Source organism: Elephantulus edwardii, unplaced genomic scaffold (assembly GCF_000299155.1).
Source record: "Elephantulus edwardii isolate Elephantulus edwardi_28Jun2011 unplaced genomic scaffold, EleEdw1.0 scaffold00209, whole genome shotgun sequence".
NCBI classification, from domain to species: domain Eukaryota; kingdom Metazoa; phylum Chordata; class Mammalia; order Macroscelidea; family Macroscelididae; genus Elephantulus; species Elephantulus edwardii.
Genome location: NW_006399959.1, coordinates 4,952,081 through 4,974,964, shown reverse-complemented (window position 1 = coordinate 4,974,964; position 22,884 = coordinate 4,952,081). Strand labels below are relative to the sequence as shown.

The 22,884-nt window shown below is 46.1% G+C and overlaps 1 protein-coding gene across 1 annotated transcript in view; it reads right to left on the bottom strand.

Annotated features, from left to right (window-relative positions):
* The window catches only part of LMF1 (lipase maturation factor 1), a 93,929-nt gene that overhangs the window by 50,477 nt on the left and 20,568 nt on the right, over positions 1-22,884 (bottom strand). The window contains exon 4 of the mRNA XM_006897504.1: positions 7,936-8,084. Within this exon, the coding sequence (XP_006897566.1) occupies positions 7,936-8,084 (149 nt within the window). The remainder of the gene's footprint in view (positions 1-7,935; positions 8,085-22,884) is intronic.

Genomic DNA, 22,884 nt, shown 5'->3' with positions numbered 1-22,884 from the left:
TCTAGACTGACATCATTGCTTCTTAGTACTCTGGAGAGAACCCTGACAGCAGATTTTTCCAGTGCAATTAGTCTTTTGATTTCCTGACTGCTGGAGCCAAGAGTGATTGTGGAGCTAAGCAAGCTGTAACTGTTAACAACCTCATTCTCTTCTCCATCTATCATGGTGCTGCCAATTGGCCCAGTGGTAAGAATCTTTGTCTTCTTGATGTTGAGCTTCAATCCATATTGAAGATTATAGTCCTTGACCTTCTGTAGTATGCACTTCAGGTCCTGCTCAGTTTCAGCAAACAAGGCTGTGTCATAGATGGAAAAAGATTAAACTTGTGATGGATTGCATTTTACTTGGCTCCACAGTCAACACCCATGACATGCTGCATTGAGAAAAATCTGCTGTCAAGGACCTCCTTAAAGTGCTAACAAGCAAGGATGCCAGTTCAAAGGCTTAGGTGTGAGTGATCCAAGCCATGGTATTTTCAATTGCTTCCTATTGTATGTGAAAGTTGGACAAAGGACAATGACTAAGGAAGACTGAAGAAGAACTGATGCCTTTGAATGTTAGTGGTGATGAATTTTATTGAGTTTACCACGAACTGTCAAAAGAACAAATGACTCTTTCCTGGAAGAAGTGCAGAGCTGCTCCTGAGATTCGAAGATGGTTAAGACTTTGTCTTGTATGTTTTGGACACATCAGGAGGTGTGAGTCTGGAGAAGGATACTAGGAAAAATGGAGGGTCAATGGATGACATGGACTGAAACAGTGACTGCAGCAATGGCCATGGATCAGGCAGGGTTTTCTGCTGGTGGGCACGAGCCTGTGGCTGAGTTAGAGCTAACTCAAGGGCACTAAGCAAAGAAAGCGAACAAAATGTCTCTGGAGAAATTTAACTACTGCATTTAAGTTGTCTCAGTCACAGGTACAACACCACTTATAATATTTGTCTTTGAAGTTTCATTTTGGATAAACCTTACACATCATGGTGTTCTTATATACTTGCCGCCATTAATTCAACGAGGAGTCCTGGTGGTGTAGTGGACTATGTGTTGAACTGCTAACAGGTCAGTAGGTGGGATCCACAGCTGCTCTGCGGGAGAAAGCCTCCTCTGGTAAAGACTCAGAAACTGACAAAGGATCACTGTGGGCCAAGCTGGTTTTTATTTTTAATTAATTCAATACTACAAATTCAACCACCAGCTTTATCTGAATGTCACCCAAATTCCCATTAGTGTCATTTCTCTGAACTAGGATCCATTGCAGAATTTGGCTCAAACTGCATTGTCAGGGCCCTTGAGTCTCCCTCAGTCTGACTGTTCTCAGGAGGAGAAACCAAAGAATTTAAGTGGCTCAAAGAATTGTCTCAAGATATCATGAATCACCAAGCATGGAAACTAAGTGACTTTATAGTGGAGAACTTGGCAGTCACCATCCCAACTACGTGTGTAACCAGGCTTTAATTGCATTTCATGACCCTCATACTTTTTGTCATGGATTGACCTGTGCCCTCCTACTTTGTCCCTCAACCCCCAAATACACATATGAGCTATAGAATGAGGAAGCTATGGAATTATCTCCCATAATCTGCTAATCCAAATAGTTGTGGGAGGTTTAAGAGTGGAATAATCCTATCCCTGCCCTGATAGACTGGAGGGAAGCTTCAGAAAGGATGTGGCGGTGGGCAACCTCTTTCCATACTATCAACTGCCTCTGAAAACCTGCAGGAGGGTCATGCATGGGTTGGATCTGACTTGATGGTACACAACAACAACAGAGAGAAAAGAGGGCGCTCTGGTGGCCTAGTAGTAAGAAGCTGTGTTGCAATCCCAAAGGCACAAGTTTCAAATCCATCAGCTGCTCCATGGGAGGATGGGCAATCTCCTGTGTGATTTACTGCCTCTGAAAAGCCACTAGAAGTTCAGCTATGAGTTGGCTCTGACTCAATGCACACAACAACAACAACAACAACAAGAGATAAAAGGGAAAAGCAAGCTGAGATGGGGAATCTCAGTACCAAGAAATAATCACCAGCAATAGAGCACATCAATCTGGGACCCAGGAAGCTCTCTGACACCAGGGAAGTCCAGGACACATTGCGATCTCCAAGGACTGCCAGGCCTATAGACACCATGAGAAACAAGGACCTTCCTCCAGAACCAACAGAGACAGGGGGCCTTCCCCTGGGTCTGGGACCTTGAACTAGTGCTTTCTACCTCAATAAACTGTAGAGAGCTCTGGTGGCCAAATAGGCAAAGAGCTTCCAATCTAAAGGTGGTTGTAGTTACTGCTGTGTCCCCAGTTAGAACTGACTCATAGCTGCCCCTCCAGTGAGTTTTCAGAGGCAATAAATCATACTGGAAGTGACTGCTCATCTTTCTCCTCCAGAGCAGCTGAAGGATCTCAACTGTATACTTTTGGGATTGCAGCACAACTTCTTACCACTAGGCCACCCAAGTTCTCTCTAATCTAAAGGTGGTTGCTGTTGTTATGTGCCGTTGAGTTGACTGTGACTCATAATAACCCTAATATGAACAAAAGCTCTGAACCTTGCCCTATCTTGAGCCATCTCACTGTTTCTGCATACCTGCACACTTGTACCCATTGCCACCGTCACTGCATTAATCCATTTCATTCAGGGTCTCTATCTCCTGCGTTGACTCTCCACCCTTTCAATCATGATGTCCTTCTCTATGGTCAGGTCCCTCCTGGCCAAGTGCCTAAAGTATGTGAGTTGCAGCTTCACAATCTTTGCCTCCAAGGAGTAACCTGGCTCTACCCTCTCCAGGACATATCCCTTTGTTCTTCTGGCAGGCCACTGTATGTTCAATACTCTTCTCCAGTACCATAACTCAAAAGCATCAATTCTTCTTTGGTTCCTTAGTCATTGTTCAGCTCTCAGTTGCACAGCAAGTAACTGCAAAGATCATGCACCTTATTCTCCAGACTGACATCTTTGCTCTTCAGCATTCAGAGAGGTCTCTGATAGTGGATTGTCCTGAAACAACTAATCTTTTGACTTCCTGACTGCTGAAGTAAAGAGTGTTGATTGTGGACTCAAACAAGCTGAAATTGTTAGCAAGGAGGTTTCTTTTTCCAAGGAAGAAAGATACATAATCTCCTCCCATGCAATTTCTAGCCTGTGAAAACCTGCTGGAGGGTCAGCTATGAGTTGGTTCAACTCAACACAATGAGTTGAATTCCTTTTTGAAACAGTAAGAGAATGATATTCTCTGTGTCAAAGCCATCCACTTGTGTGGTGTCTGTTACAGTTGTTGTTATGTGTCGTCGAGTTGATTGAGACTCATAGCAACCCAATGTACAACAGCCCTAAACTCTGCTCTGTCCTGTGCCAATCACACTGCCTCCAACATACCCATCCCGATTACCCCAGTCACTGAATCAATCCACCTCATAGAGGGCCTTCCTCTCCTGCGCTGTCCCTTCACCCTCCGAAGCATGATGTCCCTCTCTAAGGACTGGTCCCTCCTTACAACATGTCCAAAGTATGTTAGATGGAGTCTCAGAATCCTTGCCTCCAGGGGAGCTGCCTGGTTTAACCCTTTCCAGGATGAATCTGTTTGTTTTCCTAGCAGTCCATGGTACCCTCAATACTCTTCTCCAGCACCACAGCTCAAAAGCATCAATTCTCCTTCTATTCCCCTTAGTCACTGTCCAACTCTCTGATGCATAAAAAGTGATAGCAAAGATCATGGCCTGTATCAGATGCACCTTAGTCTCCAGAGAGACACCATTGCTCTTCAGTACTTTGGACCACATGGGATCCGTTTCTCAGGTGACCGAGGACCGTGCGGGATCCGTTTCTCAGGTGACCGAGGACCGTGCGGGATCTGTTTCTCAGGTCACATAGAGGGGGAAAGAAAGGGATCTTGAAAGGCGGAGAAGCGGGACAGCCAAGGGACCTTGAAACCCTCCACCCACTTCCCAGGCGGAGGAACCGAAGACCGTCAGGCCCGAGGGCCAAGGAAAAAACCTGTCTACACACCAGTTCTACAGGACACATCACCTTCGCTCAGAAAACATTACCACTAAACTTAAGAGACACTGGTCACAGCATAAGAGACTATTAGCAGCTGACTATCTGTTACAGTAGCACTAGAAAACTAAGACACTTTGCAAAATGCTGGTCAGCTTTTTACAAAAAAGATGATATGAAATATGGTCCTGTTTTTACTTTCCTATGACTGGATCATCTGCTTTCGCAGCATCTTTCCCCTACTTAGTGGATTCCAGCTCTTTGTCATAGCTGAGCCGTTAGGAGTGGATGGATAAATTTGTGAGTCCTCAATCCTGGTCCACTGTCCATGTGTCTGTGGCTGGACCAGTGCTCAGCTGTTTGACTACAGAGGCTATGTAGCCCCATCAACAAATGAGTGGACAGAAAACTGTGGTACATTCATACTATAGAATACTATGCAGCACTGAAAAACTAGGAGCCTATAATAAAATATTACACAGGATGGGTGACCCTGGAGGTCTCAGAATCTTCTGAATATTCTGAGTGAAATATCTCCATTACAAAAGGACAAAAACTGTGTAACACCATTGTTATAAAACAGGACTGACATGGGAGTTCGGGCGAAACTAAGAAAAGGGGATAAATAATGAACACTGTATTAGAATAGATTAAGGAAAGAATTGTTTAAAAGGAATACATGATTAGGCAATATCTGTATGACAAAGTCCAAAGTAAGAGGTGCATAGCAAAGTGAACTGGGGGAGGAGTAGGAGGGGGGGAAGGGAGGGAATTATGCAACAGAAATGATTTTTTTTTCTGCAAGGAATATTTTTTTAAAGAAAAAAGTGAACTGGTGGGGTAGGGAGGAAAATGTGCAACAATTAATGAATGAAAATATTTTTCTGTAAACTTTTGTTTCAATCATAATAAATTTTTAAAAAAAGGACAGAAAAATCCCATTTCCAAACAGGGTCATCGCTACTGCATGTGGTTAAGTTGCTCAAGAGACTCCTGGGGGGACATGATTTGATCTACAATAGTGCCAGCGTCACTGTGGGTGCTACATGACGTTTTTAGGATGATTAAAAGCTGATACATAGTAAGTGTGAAGATGATTAAGGATGAGTATTTTGATACCCTTATTCCACTGTTATTAATTTTTTTAAGCCAACTGACAGTCAATCAAAACACTGACTGCTTCAGCACCTCGCAGGCTACGCATCCGGTGTGCGGCCCGCTCAGCTCGCAGGGACGCAGGGAGTCTCGCTGATCAGGCAGCGAGCGACCAGCATCGCTCTACCTCGGGAGCCGCCTCCTGCCGGGATTCCTGTCCAGGTCCTTGTAGACATTGGTCCAGGTCTATACTGGTCAAGACCAGCAGGGGAGAAATCGGAAAACTAGACCTGAGATGGCTGAGAAGAGCTCGGACAGGTGCGTCATGCCTGGGGACACAGAAGGAGCTCGGCTCTTCGTGAGAGGGAACTGTGACAATGCTTCTCTCCAAATGGTTGGGAAGATGAAGTTAGAGGGGTCCTCAGGCTGTCTTGTGTGACCTGGTCACATGGCCACCTCCTTGACTCCCACCTTCAGCATGCTGCTGTTGTTGCTGCCAAGCCAGAATTGACCACAGCTGACCCTCCAGTAGGTTTTCAGGGGCAATAAGGCACATGGGAGGAGGCTCCCTTGGGGAGCTGGTGGATTTGAACCATGTGCCTTTGAGATTGCAGCGCTGCTTCTTACCACATGGCATTTCCAAATAGCTGCGGCTGCTCAGGAGTCATGGTGGCACAATGGGTTGAGCACTTGAGCAGGTCAAACCTTCAAGATTCTCTGAGGGAGGAAGATGAAGCAGTCTGCTTCTGTAATGGTTTATAGCTTTGGAAACCCTACCGGGCACCTGGACTCTGTCTTCAGGGTCACAATAGGCTGGAACTGACTCAACAGCAATTTAGGGATTGGGGCTAAAAAGGAGCCCTGGTGGCATGGTGTTTAAGCACTCACTGCTAACTGAAAGGCTGGTTCAAATCCCATCCAAGCCACCCCCTGGAGAGGGGGATCGGCAAACTGGGAAACCCCGTGGGGCAGTTCTCCTCTGTCTCAGAGGGTCACCTGAGTCGGAATCCAGGAGACGGCAGTGGGCTTGACTAACGTGGTGAGACTTCATGCCGTGCCCTCCGCACATGTTATCATAAGGGACCAGACACCTGGCGAAGGACCTCATGCTTATAAATCAGAGGGCCACCGAAGAGGGGAAGACCCTCTGTGAGACAGACAGACACGGTGGCTGCACATGCACTCACACACAGCGGACACTGTGAGGACAGGGCTGGGCCGGGAATACTACACAGCATTTCTTTTTTTTTCCTTTTTTTTTTTTACATTTTGTTGTTGTTTTATTAATACATTTATATTGGTGCTGATTCCAAAAAACCAATTTGAGCTAATGAACACCTTATGTCAAGAAAAAGAAAAAAAGAATCTGACTTGCTAATTGATTTAATATATTACCCTTGCTGGCTTTCTTGCTCAGGGCTATGGGAAATTTCTTACTTGTTTGTTATGACTACACAGCATTTCCAAACAGCCACAGCTTCTCTGGAATCACAGCAGCTCCTAACCAAGATGTCAGGAGTTCAAACCTGTTGTACACAAGGTTGGAGTTCAAACTGACTCAAGGGTGCCCGAAGATGACAACAGTATGGTTACATGCTAAGGACAGATGAGCAAGGGTGCAGAGGCCTGGGCGTTCTAGGGAAGAGGCAAAAGAAAATGCCAAACCAAAACGACTGCAGCACAAGTGAGAAGGTCCTCGGTAGACCCGCCGGGCTGCAGGCTGACCAGAGTCGGAGCCTGATGGTGGGCAGTGGCATCGACCTAAACTGAGGAGGGGAAGAGGACAGAAAAACAAGGCACAGATGGTCCAAAAAATGACGGGGCAAATGCTAAGCACAAAGAGGATGTCAGAGTGTCTTGAATTACCCCCCAAAATAGGTGTCAACCTCGCCAGGCCATGATTCTCAGAATAATGTCACTACCTCTGTGTTATAGATGCTAACCTTTTTGACCTAAATGAGGCAGGCCTGTTGTGGTTTCAGGTGCCTTCAAGTCTGTTCCATCTCTTGGTAAGCTGTGTAGAACCCTGCCTGACCCCACACCATCCTCACAACCTGCTGCACCTCAAGACCATCTGCGTCACTGAGCCAACCCATCTCTTTGAGGGTCTTTTGCATTGACCCCCCAACTTTCCCAGCATGATGTCTTTTTCCCAAAGCATATGAGATGAAATTTCACCATCCTCACCTTTAAGGACAACCTGGTTGCCTTTCCACCAAAATGGATCTGTTTGATCCATGGTATAACCAGTACTCTTCACCAACACCACAATTCAAAGGCAGTGAGTCCTCTCAATCTTTCTTATTAAGTGTCCAACTTTCACATGCATATGAGGCAATTAAAGACACTGTGGCTCAGGGCAGGCACTTCTCAACTTTAATCTTTCAAGCTGTTTAGCACTTTACAGAGGTCGTTGACTGGATTTGCCCAGTGCAATACATATTTCTCATCTCTTGTCTGAAATATCCTTAATTAGGATTAGGTCACAGTCCTGGTCTAATGAAAGGTGGGTTCTCTGGGGTAGGGCTTGCAGTAACTTTTGTTTCATGGGAGATAAAAGGAGAGATTAAGCCAAGAATCTGGGACCTCAGCACCACGAGAACGAGGTCCAGGCGTGGAGTGCATCCTTGGACCCAGGTTTCTGTACTAGAAAAACCCTAGAACCAGGAGACACAGTGAGAGAGGTCCTTTCCTTGGAATTGACACCCTGAATTTGAACTTTAGCATCCTAGATTGTGAGAGAATAAATTTCTATTTGCTAAAGCCACCCCCTTTTGGTACCTGTTACAGCACAAAGCTTAAGGTAAACTTCTGTCTTCTCAACAAATAAGACAAATAAAAGTTCTACTTACTGCTCCAAGCATGATTCTGAAGATGAGCCACCGAAACGCCCACACCACAATCCGGGATGGGGGTGTGTACCTGGGCAAGCGGGACAGTGTCCACAGTGGGCAGAGGAAGATCCCCAGGAACCCCGTCTCCAGAAGTTGGGACTCCCAACCTATGAGCACAGTAACAGACATGTAGAATGTGGTATTAAAAGACACAGAGAGATTTTGCAAAGAAGTCACTTCCCCAGAGGCAGTTCCCTCCACTGGCCTGAAAAACTGTCTGCAACTGCTCCAGAGAGCCACAGCGTGTCTGTGGGCTTCACACCGAAGCGTCTGTGTGCATGTGGCTCTGCAGGGAGGCACTGGTGCTTCAGTGGTAGAAGCTTTGCCTTTCACACGGAAGACCTGGTGTCATGGACAACTTTGTTCCCCAGATACATGTATATCATGATATAATGTGGAAGCTACGCAATCATGTCTCAAGAAAGTAGTCATAGGAAGATTAAAAGTGAAATGCAAGGGGGAAAGATCCAGCATGAAAAACAATCTATAGAGCAATGTTGTCTCTCTGGAGACTAAGGTGCATCTGATACAGGTCATGCCTTTGCAATCACTTGTTATGCATCAGAGAGTTGGACAATGAATAGGGAGGATAGAAAGAGAACTGATGCCTTTGTGCTGTGGTGCTGGAGAAGAGTATTGAGGGTACCGTGGACTGCTAAGAAGACAAACAGGTTCATCCTGGAGAGGGTTAAACCGGGCAGCTCCTTGGAGGCAAGGATTCTGAGGCTCTGTCTAACATACTTTGGACATGTTGTAAGGAGGGACTGGTCCTTGGAGAGGGACAACATGCTTGGGAGGGTGGAGGGACAGTGCAGGAGGGGAAGGCCCTCTATGAGGTGGATTGATTCAGTGACTGGGGTAATGGGGCTGGGTGTGTCGGAGACGGTGTGATTGGCACAGGACAGAGCAGAGTTTAGGGCTGTTGCACATAGGGTCACTATGAGTCACAAGCGACTCGATAGCACATAACAACAACAATAACAATGAACTTTTGTAAGTAAATCAGTACCAATATAAAATTTAATTATTTTTTTTTAAAGTGAAATGCAACACCCCTTAATCACATCCCAGGTCAGAGCAGACTTAAGGGGATTTCTCCTTGAGTGTGCTCTATAACACCCCCCTACGTCACTAGATATAAAAGGGGAAGAAATTAGCTGAGGTGAGGGGACCTCTGTCCACCAAGAAAGAATGGTGACTCTCAGCTCCTTGCCACAAGGAAAATCCAGGACATGCTTCTTCAGGGAACACTGGGCCTGCAGACACTGAAGGAAACCAGGACCTTCCGCTGACCCACACTGAGAGAGGGCCTCCATGAGCTGAGTTTATCAGACCTCAGTCTGAGACCTCAATCTGCTCCATTGTGACAGAATAAACTTTTGTTCATTAAGTCACCCCGTTATAGTATCTGTTTGCACAGTGCTAAAGAATTGATGAAGTAGGCAGTGTGCACAGTGGGGTGGCTGATGGGGGTCAGACTCTTCACAATCGGGAAACTCCAAGCCCTCTGAGTGCACCAAGGCTCCAACCCTACATGGAGGAAGGGGACAACATCAGAGCCTAAGTCTGGGGCTTCTCACGATGGATTTACTACCTCCTGTGCCCTAGCTGCACTGCCCCTGTCCTGACCTCCAGCTGCATGGCCCTTGTTGCACAGACCCTCAGCTCCTGGCTGCACCTCTTCAGAGTCCCCAGCTGCACAACCCTTGTCCTCGGCTTCACTGTCCCAGACTCGTGGCCCCTAGCTGCACAAGCTCCAGTGGCTGACTGCCTGGCCTCAGCCTCCTGGTCTCTCCAGTTGGACTTCCCCCGCCTGTTCCTAGCTGTACAGCCCCCAGCTGGACCAACCCCCAGCCTCTGTTTACTGCCCCCCCCACTCTTGTTCAGACCCCAGCCCCCGCTCACTGGCCCTGCTGCCCCACCTGCTCCTGCTCTCTGTGCCTGGACCCCGTCAGATGCAGCAGCTGTGTGTCTGCACAAGGGGCTCTTGTTCTGCCTGCAGCATGGTGGGGATGCAGCTCCAGGACTGTCTACACGCTGCCAGGGACATGGCTTCCAGAGGCCTGTGGGCTCCAGCGAGCAGCCGAGAGCGCCATGTTTGGTGGGGAGACAGAAACCAGGAGACCGGTTTCTGCAGTAGCATCTCCAACAAAGGCCATGTGGGAGGGGGGCAGGAGCAGGCCCCTCTTTCTCAGAAGGGTACAGTGGTGGCCACTCTCACATACTTTACAAAGGTGACATTAACCCTCTTAGCTAGACACTGGGCAGTACAGAGTCCACACTGAAGAGCTGCAGAAGAGGTCTGGTGATAAACTTCAGAGAGAAAAAAAAATAAGTGCAAGCCCTGTGGAGCACAGTTCTACTGACACATCTGGGGTGGCCAGGAGTCAGGGTGAGTTCCTTGGCAACTACTGCTGTCCTTAGGTACTGCGGAGTTGGTGCTGACACACAGGACCCATGCATAACAGAAGCCCTGCCCCATCCTCACAGTTCCTGCAGTGCCTACGCCCACTGCTGTGACATCTCGATGGGCATCCTTTCTCTTGCCGACCTCCTACTTTACCAAGCGTGATGTCCTTCTCCAGGGACTGGCCCCTCCTGACAACATGCCCGAAGTCTGTGAGAGGCAGTCTCACCATCCCTGCTTCTAAAGAGCATCCTGGATACATTCGTCCAGGATAGATTTGTTCTCTGATTGGTCCACGCTATAGTCAACTGGTAGACACTGCTATGCTGTTGTTATTATGTATTGTGGAATTGGAGTGGACTCACAGCTGACCTACTAGCAGGTTTTCAGAGGCAGTAAATCACATGGGAGGAGACTGCCCATATTTCTCCTGGACCAAATGCTGGATTTGAACCATGTGCCTTTGATTTGGCAGTGCAATCCCTAACCACTAGACCACCGGAGCTACCTACTGGTAGATATTAGATGAGTTTAAGTGATCTTGGTGAAGCACATTATCTCTAGGATGCTATGTGTGTATATTTATTTCTATCTTTGGCTTACAGAAGTATCCAAGGAATTCGGGGGGGGGGGCGTGGGTGGTGCAGACTGTTAATGCTCTCCACTGCAAATCAGACATCTGGAAGTTTGAGGGTATCCTCCTAGAGGTGCAGTGGAAGAAAGATCTGGCCACCTCCTTCGAAATCCACCACTGAGAACTCTGTGGGGTAGAGATCTCTGACACATGGGTGGTTTCTGATTTCTCATTAGGTATTGACTCTGGGACAGACACATCAACTCTAATGTCCCTGACAGCTGGCTCCTGCTGGTGGCTTCCTGTGTGAAGGACTATTATTAGCAAAACCCATGAAAATGGTGGACCACAGAAATTTCAACAGCTTTGTGTTTCTAGTTCCAGAACTTTTCAGCCATGGTTGACAGCAGTGCAGACAAGCCCACATCTAATCCCTTAGAGAAGGGCATTTTACTTATTTAACTTTCCACTATAACTTGAAAGAAAGTTTACAGAGCAAATTGGTTTTCCATGCAATCATTCATAGATTTTGTTTTATACTATTGTTACTGTTGTGTGTTGTCAAGTTGCCTGCAACCCATTAGCACACTCTTCCTACTCCCTCCCTGTGATTCTGATTTCCACTGATCCTTCTATACCATCTCATCCAGCCTACTAAACTGTCTCCCTGGGCAAATACTACCCTTTTAATTGCAGGTGATTGGTTATTCCAAGGAGTGAGTGCCTCCCTGGTATTACTGTTTACCTTATAGACCTGTTTGTTGAGTGCAAGTTGACCCTCATGGGTGAGTTTAATTCCAGGCTTAAAGGGTGACCAAAATTTGTAATCTCAAGAAATCCAATAGTCTCTATTAGAGCAGTAGCCTTGACATTTTTATGTTTTGGAATTGTTCCACATTTCCCCACACTCTACACAGGACCCTTTCCCGTGATCTCTTCCAGTGCGGTCAGAGTGGCGATTGGGCACTATCTAATTCTTACGGTCTCGGTCTTGCAGATTGAAATTCCAGTGGTCCACTAATCCTTTGGACTAATTGTTTTAGTACATCTTTGCTTTTCTTCTCTCTTCTTTGTACTGGGCAGGGAGGTGCCAATAGTTGTATCTTAGGTGGCTTCTGGAAACCTTTTATAACTCTGGTCACTACTCCTCAAACAGGATGGAGAACAATGCCTTTGTCTTATGCCACCTGGCCTTGATGTCCCCTGAGACTAGAGCTCAGTGGGAAAAGGTTCACTGAAACTTCATGATGCTTCGTGAACATGAAGCATCTCCTAGATGACGAAAGTTGACAAGAGGCTCCTCTTCCCAGTCAGCAGATCTCAAGGCCTCATTTTTCCACAGTGGACTTGAACCACTGTCCTTTCGGTTGGCAGCTGAGGGCTGAACCATGGCACCCTGATCCCCAGGCATAGCTACACCCAAACCAAACCCACCAATGCCAGATGATGCCAACTCCTGGCAATGCTGCAGGACAACAGGACTGTGTCGCAGGGTTACTGAGGAGGCAGTAACTGCCACAAAGCACACTGTCTCCCTTCTCCTGAGAGTGGCTGGCGGGCTTGAACCACTGACATTTTGGTGACCAGCTCTGCACTTAACCAATGTGCCACCAGACTCCTTCACCCTCTATCAGCAGCCTGCTTGTCAGTGGCCAACTGAGCAGTTGAGGAATGAAATTCTGGTGTGATGCTTCAGAACTTTTTATATTAGAATATAACAACCTGTGAAAATTGAGGGAAAAGGTTTAAAAGCTTGCAAATGCTCCCAAGGGCCATGGTGTAGGCCCGTGGGATGAGGGCGGTGCCACCAGCTGAGTGACAGGGACTCAGGGGATGCCGAGTCCCCCACCTCCTCAGCTGCAAGGCTAATGGGTTCCCCTCATGTCATTTCATGGCAGCTGTCACTTTGATGGCTCTGAGACTGTGGAGTTTAATCACTCTCTAAGGAGTTCTAAGGAGCAGTGGTTTTAAGTAATGAGATACTAACCAAAAGGTCCATGGTTCAAAGCCACCAGTTGTTCTGGAGAGAAAGAAGAGGCAGTCTGCTCTTGTAAAGATGTACGGTCTTGGAACTGCCAGCTGGGGCCATTTTCCTCCATTTAGCGCATCAGGTCATTATGAGTCACACTGACTATAGCAATGGGCTTAGGATGTGAGAGAATCCTTGAATGATACAGTTGCTTGACTGCTGACCAAGAGGCTGGTCTGAGTCCATCTAGAGACACTCAGAAGAAAGACCTGAAAGTCCACTTCCAAAAAATCAGCCACTGGGAAAAAACCATGGAACCCGTGGAGCTTAACTTTCAATGTGACTTTTATTAGCCATTATTTGACTTTGTTATGTAGATAGGTGGGAATGTGTGAATGGGGCATGTTAGCCTATCCACAAGGGGACTGGCTATCTACCATTCCACAGGCAAATGGCCAGTCTCAACAAACTACAAGGGAATTAGCTACTCTCCTCAATAAATTGAACAACTCCAATCACAGAGACAGACCTTCCGGTGCCACTGACGAGAAAGCAAGAGAATGTAGGGTGCCCATCTTGCTCCAGCTACACTCCTATGTAGCAATAACCTATGGCTGAACTGCAGCCAATACCTATGGCTGAACTGGACACATGAGATGGGACTTTAGGGGGTGATAGTCAATACTGGCAGGACAGAGAACTTGGGGAAAATTGGCCTGAAGATGCGAGGCTTGAGGCTAAGGTGCCTGCATGCACATTTCAGGAGCTATATTGACTGTTAGTATTCTGTTAGTAATCTGTATTATAACTTTTTTACTTCCCCAATATGGTTCTATGTGGTCTGTGAGCTATCACATTTGAATTTTGGATTCAGCAAAGCAGTAATATTGGTGTAAGATGAGTAATAAGAGGTGTGGGAGTGTGTGAGATATGTCTGACCTCATGGGAACTGATTTTGTGTTACTGATACTGTTGAGAGGGACAGTTTCTTTTTGTGAAGTTGGTAAAGGCCAGACATAGCCATCCCCAAGTGGACTTTGCTCTTTTTACCAAGCCCAATACTACTTTGGCAGACATAGGTCACCATGAGTTGAAGCTGACTTGATAGTAACTGGCTTGGTACATTTTTAATTTAGAAAAGAGTTATGGTAAGGAGCCTGGTGGTGTAGTATGCAAGATGCTGAGTTGCTGACCAAATGTTGGCAGTTTGAATCCACTAGTGGATACTTAGGAGAAAGATGGAAAAATCTCTTCCCATAAAGACTGACAACCATGGAAACACTGTGAGTTACCACGAGTAAGGATCAGCTGGACAGGAGGAGATTTGACTTTTTGCTCTAGTGACTAGGAGTAATGTTGACTCGGATGGTGGTGCCTCTTCTGGCAGCTCCTGTCACCTGGATGTCCAGCTGTGCAGATCCTAGGTGGCTCTCCCTGGGTCTAGGATACCAGGCTGTCACCTCTTCCTACAGAACACCATGACCTGTATCCATATACACTGCCTGGCAGATGGATCCTTCCCAATAAAAACACTGTAGATGGATTCCTGCCATCAGCCTCTCCTCACCCACCCATCGATGGTGGGTGTCGTGGTTAAGTGCCATCGAGTTGACTATGACTCAGTGACCCTGTAACTGTCAGATCTGAACCTTGCCCTATTGTGTGTCATCCTCCTCATCTTTGCCACACTGGAGCCTAAGTTAGGGTCAGTGTATCCATCCATCTCATGTGGTCTTCCCTTCCTTCACTGGTCCTCTACTTTTCCATGCAGGAAGTCTCTTTCTAAGAACTGGCTCCTCTTAACAACATGCCCCAATATATGAGATGAAGTTTCATCATCATCCTCTCCAAGGAGCACCCTCGCTGTACCCTCTCTGTTTGTTTGTTCTCTTGGCAGTTCATGGAATATTCAGTACTCTTCTTAGTCCACAACTCAAAAGCATCAATTCTTCTGTCATCTAACGGAAAAGACCATGGCTTGGGTCTGGATCACCTTAGTCTTTGCTGACATCATTGCTCTTTAGAACTTTGGTGAAATCTCTGACTGCAGACTTTCTCAATGCAACATGTCTTTTGACTGCTGGTACCAAGGGTGTTGACTGTAAATGTAATTAAGATTAAATCTCTGACAATTTCTATCTCTTCTCCATCTATCATGATATTGCCTATTGATGCCACAGTGAGGATTTTTGTTTTCTTTTTATTATGCAGATTCCCCCAACACACTTTCCTACACTGACATTATGTTTTATACAATCATTCTCATACATTATGTTTTATAAAATTAATCACCATTGGGCTGTGCCCATCATTACATGTCTTTTCAGGTCCCTGCTGGATCTTTTCCCATTTCCTTTACCTCCTCCTTCCACCTATCAAATTGTGCAATCCTGAGATTTTGCAAATCAAAACCATAATGAGATATCATCTCACCCCAGTAGCAACAGCAAAATTTAGCCGGACAGCAAGTGATAAATGTTGGAGAGGATGTAGAGAGGAGGGAACTCTCATACACTGTTAGTGAGATTGTAAAATGGTATAACCACTCTGGAGGCAGTTTGGCATTTCCTCAAAATGCTGAACATATGAGTGAACTAACTCAGTCTCATAAGGACAAATACTGCATAAGACCATTATTGTAAAAATAGAAAGATAATTAGTAAAACATGTATGGAGACCTAAGGGGAGTAAGGGATGGAAGCAGAGGGGCGAGAATTTTGTTTTCTTAATGTTGAGATATGATCAATACGAAAGAAGATCCTTCATCTTCCGCTGTAAGTTTTTTTAGTCCTCTTCACTTTCAGCAAGCAAGATGGTGTTATCTTTGTAACACAGGTTGTTGATGAGTCTTCCACTGATTCTGATGCCTCATTCTTTTTCATAAAGTCTAATATGATTTGCTTAGTAACAGCAACTGAACAAATATATAGAAAGAATATAGCCCTGATGCATACCTTTCTTGATTTTAAATTATGCAGTGTTCCCTTCCTTTTCTCTGCTCAATAAATACGCTGTTGTTATGTGCCACAGTGACTCATAGCAACTCTATGTACAACAGCTGTGAAGCCTACACTATCCTAAGCCTACCTTACTGACTCTGACACAATTACACCCATTACCCCAGTTAATGATCCCAGTTACTGTGTTAATCCATCTCGTCCTGGGTCTTCCTCTCCTGTGCTGTCACCCTATCTTTCTGAGCATGATGTTTTTCTCTAAGGACTGGTCCCTCTTGGGCACATGACCAAAGTATGTGAAATGGAGCTTCAAAATCCTTGCTTTCGGGGAGTTCTGGTGGCCTAGTGGCAAGAAGCTACACTGCAATCCCAAAGGTGTGCAGTTTGAGTCTGCTAGATATACCACTGGAGAAGGAGGGGCAATCTCCTTCTGTGCCAGTCAGATCTGATTAGACCGTACACAAGAGGGAAAAAAAATCCTTGCTTTCAAGGAGAAATTTGGTTTCACCCTCTCCAGGACAAATACATGCACCAATAAATAAAGCCAAAGATAAAGTAACTGAGAATTTCTACAATCTCTCAGCATAAATTGATCAAATATACCATCAAGATTCATTAATAATAATTGGGGACTAGAGTTCAAAAGTCAGAAACAAAGAAGAACTTATGGGACTATTACAGAAATGTAACAGAAATGAGGCCAGAGATAGAATGATGGAATTCTGCACAATCAATGATTTCTTAATTGCACTATCTTTTTAAAATATTACAAATAGTGACTATACACATGGACCTCACCTGACGGATTGCACAGGAATCAGACAGACTATATTTATACAAAGAATCTTTTTTTTTAATTTTTTAAAATTTATTATTTTTGTGTGTGTGTACCGTCAAATCAGATCTGACTGGTACAGGACGAGACTGTCCCTCCTTCCCCGGCAGAGGATCTGGTGGATTCGAACCGTGTGCCTCTGGGATTGCAGTGCAGCTTCTTGCCACTAGGCCACCAGAGCTCCCCTGGAAAGAATCTTTGAAGAAGCTCAGTATCAACAGTCAAAACCAGCTTAAGTACTGACGAAAACAGACCATCGCTCATGTGTAGGGTTGGTGTGCTGGAATTAGTTAGACTGGCTAGGACTGGGCAGGGTTCAGAGCTGCTGTATATGGGGTCGCTGTACATCACAGGTGATGCAACAGCACATGAAAACAACAATGACATACTAAGACAGGTTTGGAAGCAGGAGTGGCATCCACTTCCTAAATAATAACAAGCCTCCAGAAACTCTATGAACTTTGACAAATGTCAATAGTTGTAGAGGGGTGTCAGGCCTTTTGTTCATAGGTTGCTATGGGTCATGCTCGACTTGAAGGCAATCAACAACAACAATAGGCTCATGTGCAAATGAAGCTCAAAAAAACAAAAACAAATCCACAAGAACGAAAATGTGTTGAGGCTATTCCATCTGAATTTGAATACCATCTCAGTAATAAGTCCGAGGCATTGAACGCTAATGATTGAAGACCAGAGGAGCTGTGTGATGACAGCAAGGATATCATCCATGAGGAAAGCAGAGAATCATTACAAAGACTGAGGTGAAAGATAAAAATAGGTGTCAGAAGAGACTCTGAGAATTGCACTAGAATGTTGAGAGGCCAAAATAAAGAGAAAGATTGCCAAAGATGGGGAGATGAACAGAAGATTTCAAAGGGCAGCTTGAGAAGACAAAGCAAAGAATTATAATGATATGTGCAAAGAGCAAGAGTCAGAAAATAAGAAAAGGGGAAAACGGACTCAGCATTCCTTAAGTGAAAAGAATTTTAAAACAAATCCAAACTTCAAGTTGCAAAATAGGATGCCATAGGTAAAATCCTAAAAGATCCAGGAAGCATCAAAAGAAGATGAAAGGCCTACACTGAGTCATTATATCAATAAAGAACTGACCCACAAAGAACCATTTCTGGAAGTAGTTTACAATCAAGAACCAATGATGATGAAAGAAGTTCAAGCTGTACTGAAGGAATGGCAAAAAAATATAAGGCCCCAGGAACTGATGGCATACCAGTTGGCAGTTGGCATGCTTCAACAAACAGAGGCAGCCCTACAGGTGCTCACCAGACTGTGCCAAGAAATGTGGAGGACAGCTATCTGACAACAGACTAGAGAGCTATATCTTGTTCCTATTCCCAAGAAAGGTAATCCAACAGAATATGGAATTTATAAAATAATACCATTAATATCACATGCAAGCAAAATCTTGCTTAAGATTATTTTAAAATAGAACAGAACATCAAAAGAGAACTGCCAGAGATTCAGGCTGAATTTAGAAGAGGCCGTGGCACCAAGGAATCACTGCTGAAGCCTGATGAATTTGGCTGAAAGGAGAGAATGCCAAAAGGATGTCTACTTGTGCTTTATTGATTATGCAAAGGCTCTTGACAGTGTGGATCATAACAAATTGTGGATACCATTGAGAAGAATGGGAATCCCAGACCCTCATAGGAAGTCCCTGTAATTCCAAAGGATGAATATTACTCAGTCTCTGAAGCGAGCAGGGAGCAGCTGGAGCACATCTGAGCATCCTTTGGATGTGGTACATGGAGGCCTGGGTAGCGCTAAGACCTATGTGGCTGCAAATGAAGCAAGGAAGGTCTCAGCTGCCCAGAGTGCAGCCCTTGGGGGAGCAGGAACTACATGACATGAGGAAGTAGGAGCTGGGTAGTCAGAGCCCACTGCCCCAGAGCCAGCCCTGCCCGTACACACACACACACACACACACACACACACACACACACACACACACACACTCACTCTCTCTCTCTCTCTCTCTCTCTCTCTCTCTGAGCTGAGGTGGCTGATGGGCCCTGTGCTGTATGGAAACAGACCTGGCACTCATACACCAGCAGTGAGCACACTGGTGAGCTGGAGTTTCCGTATGATGATGGGAGTCCATGGGAGAAGAAGACAGGTGAGGAGGCTCACCTAAAGCATGCCCCAGAACCAGGCTCCTCCCAGCAAGTCCCAGCTTGAGTCCACTTAGCCTCCTTCTATCTTAAGTGCCCCAACTCTGTCACCACAGCAAACCAGCCCCCCAAAGAGGGGCTGTAATAGGGAGGTCTGATTGCCAGTGTCATTTGAGGGTTTCAGTGCCATCCTGGCCCCAAAGAGAACACTAGGGGTGCAAGTGTCTATGTGTGAGGTCCCTCAAGCTTCACTGAGGTGATGATGACCAGAAAACTCCTTCTTCAAGGGACTGGACTCTGTATCATCTACTTGAACCCAAGGCTGTGCTTGGGATGCTGAATGTGCTGACATCAACAGGCGCCCAGAGACAACGTGCTCCAGACAATGTCCAGAGGACAAGGAGGCCTCATCTGCTCCCGGTTGTACTCTCTGCTGGCCATCTGGGTGTCTGTGAGCAGCCATGGCCAGTCAGCCATGAGACCCTTCTCTGTCATGACCAGGCCCTGTCCTGACTGCTCAGTCATCACTCCATTGACCCTGATCCCTTCTTCATCAGGGAAGCCTTGAAGGTGAGCCTTTGCTGGTCCTGCTGCCACTGGCAAGAAATACAGGGTAGGGCTGGTCACAGGAGGAGGGGAAGAGGGTAGGCTGGTGGGAGAGGGCAAGTTCCCAAGGTCCCACATCGACCAGCAGGATCTTAGTGACTCAGCACGCACACTGGAGTTTAAACTTACACATTAAGTCTTTGCTCATCCAGTAATCAAAATGATGCCCACTGCCTTTGAGCTGATTCAGACCCAGAATGAGTGGCCCAGCAGAGAGAGCAGACCTGCCTTAGCACTTCTAGGGCTGTGCCTTTACAGAAGTACACTGCCTCATCTTTCTTCCACAGAGCAGCCTTTGGGTTTGAATGACCAAACTCTGAGTTACTCCACAAGTGACCTCTACAAGGACATCTAGGATGCCCACCCAAGACCATCTCCCAGGACCTCCATCCAGGGACCTCTCCCTAGGGACTTCTTCCTGGGCCCTCCACCCATGTCCTCTACCTGGGACCTTCCCACAGGGACTTCCTCTTAGGACCAGAAACCATGACCTCCACCTGAGGGACTTCCTTCTGGGTCCTCCACCAAGGCATCTCCGCCCCATGAACTCTACCTGGGCCCACCACCCTGCTGCTCTACCTGTGACCTCCATACAGGATCTCCACCCAGGAACCCTGGGCTCACTGAAGTAGCTCTCTAGAATAGAGTCTTGTCTAAGGCTCAATGGCAGCAAAAAGAGTCAAAAGCTGGAGCTGTGGTATGTGATAGCTAAACTCGCATATGACAATGGTGGTATTTACTGGAATCCCTGTTCACTAAATGGAAGGGAGGTGTTCATTTGGGGTGCTCTTCTCTCATGAGCTAATATTGTTGTTGTTATGTGCCATCAAGTCACCTGAGACTCATAGCAATCCTATATACAACAACTCTGAAGCCTGTCCTGTCCTGAACCAGTCTCACTGACTCCAACACACCTACCCCTATTGCCCTAGTTACTGTGTCAATCCATCTCATCTAGGGTTTTCCTCTCCTGCGCTGCCTCTCCACCCTTCCAAGCATGATGTCCTTCTTCAAGGATCAGTCCCCTCCTGGCCACATGTTCTAAGTATGTGAGATGGAGCTTCAAAATCCTAGCCTCCAAGGAGAAACTTGGTTTCACCCTCTCCAAGCAGTCCATGGTATGTTCAAGACTCTTCTCCAGCACCACAACTCAAAGGCATCAATTCTTCTTCTGTCATCTTTAGTCACTGTCCAGCTCTCTGATGCATAGCAAGACCATCGAAAACCCTATGTACATGGAACACATGGAGAGCTAGTGTTACTGATCTACAAAGCTCCCTCTCTGCCCTGCTACCATTGGACTCGGGAGTCTCTGCTGGTCAGCAACGCACCCTGGGGAAAATTCTGCCATTTCTCAGTTGGCATCTTCAATGTGGACTATAAGTACACTTGCTGGTTGGCACCACCCAAAAGTAGGGGGGAGGGAAAGAGGACTGTCTCGTTTCAGAAGCTGGCCAGATATCCTCATGGAGTCAGCTCTGTTAAATTTGGGTTCTTGAGTCAGACTGGAAATTGCATCATGGCGTTTATCTGCAAACTCAGACACTTGACTCACTGTCTTGGGTGACATGAAGGCCAAGGAGAACTCTTCTCTCTTGATGACTGACAGGGATGCCACATCAAAGCCTTAGGATGTGTTCACAGATCTTCAGATAAGTTCTCCTGGTGTGTGCTTTGCGTGCCTCTTACACTGAGTTTGGGGAGATAAGGGAGGCACACACGTGATGGGAGGAGAGCTGGAAGCCTGCAAGGACCATTGATAGCTCCTCAGGATCAAAGTCCTGTGCCTATGTCAATGCTCCCATCCTCCATATGCCATGCCTCTTCTTGAGGAAGGCCCGATTTCTCTTCCTTAGAGGAAAGATCAAGAAATACAAGATCCAAGAACACAGTATCAGCATAGTGAGGACATCATTGCTTACTGGACACAGAGAGATGGCCCAGGACACCACCAGGTTTCAGTTAAAGTACCGGGAGCAAGGAGGGACTCATATAGTGCTTCCCTCCCTGCTCAGGTCAACAGGAAACACACTGTGATCTGTCTGTTGTGACCCCTCCTGAGCTTGAGGTGACAGTAGGAGACCTGGAGGAAACCATCCTGCTCTAACCTGAACACATACATCATCAGGAAGAATCCCTAGAGAGGCACAGCATGCTCGGTAAAGCAGTTGTTGTGGTTTGGTGCTTTCAGGTTGACAAGCAACTCTATGAACAGCAGATCTGAACCTTGCCCTGTCTGTCCTGCACCACCCTCACAATCTTCAAAATGCTCACCTTATGGTAAAGTAGTTGTTAAGTACCATTAAGTTGACTGATTACAGCTCAGAGCTACCCTGTGAACAAGGTCTCTGAACCTTGCCCGATCCATGATAAAGCACAAGGTGTGTGAAAAAGAGGAAGACTCTACACTAGACGGACCCACTAGATGGCTGCAACAGGACCAAAGCAAACAACAACTGTGAGAACGGTCAGGACAGACGGCACTTTGTCCTACGGTACACAGACCTGCTGTGACGGCGCCTATAAGGGGCCCTTGTGGTGCAGTGGTAAAGATGTTTAACTTCTAACTGAAAGGTTGGTGATTTGAATCCATCATAGAAAAGACTGAAGTTGTCAGTGATTTCATTTTACTTGGATCCACAATCTCTAGGACTAGCAGTCAAAACAATCAAAAGACATTTTGCATTGCAAAAATTTCTCCAGAAAGCTAAAAATCAGTCATGAAGTTTAAAGACCAAGGAGCGCCTGATCCTAACCATGGTATTTTCAATTGTTTCCTAGATATCTGAAAGTTAAATAATGAATAAGGAAGGCAGAAGAAGAATCGATGCATTTGAATTTTGGTGTTAAGAGTACTGAATATCCCATGGACAACCAAAAGAAAAAGGAGGTCTCTCTTAGAGGCAGTGTAACTGGGTGCTCCTTACAGGCAAGAATGATGAAGCTCTGTCTCACAGACTTTGGGCACGTGGCCAGGAGGGACCAGGAGCACATGATGCTTGGAAGGGTGGCGGGACAGCGCAGTTGAGGAAGACCCCAAATGAGATGGACTGACATAGTAACTGGGGCAATGGGAACAGGTGTGATTGAGTCAGGGACTGTTTGTACATAAGGTTACTATGTGTCACAGGCAACACAATGGCACACAGCAGCAACAACAACAACCACCTCTTGCCTTGTGAACTTTCCCCCTGGACAAATACTGCCCTTTCCACATTAATGGTTGGTTATTTTTCATTTGTTGAAGGGCACTTAGGTTGTTTACAACTCCTTGTATTGTGAACAAAGCTGCAATAAACATGGGTGTGCATATATCTGCTTGGGTGTCAGTTATGGTCTCTTCGGGGTATATTCCCAGTAGTGGAATTGCTGGGTCAAATGGTATCTCTATTTGCAACTTTTTGAGAAAGCGCCATACTGCTTTCCACAG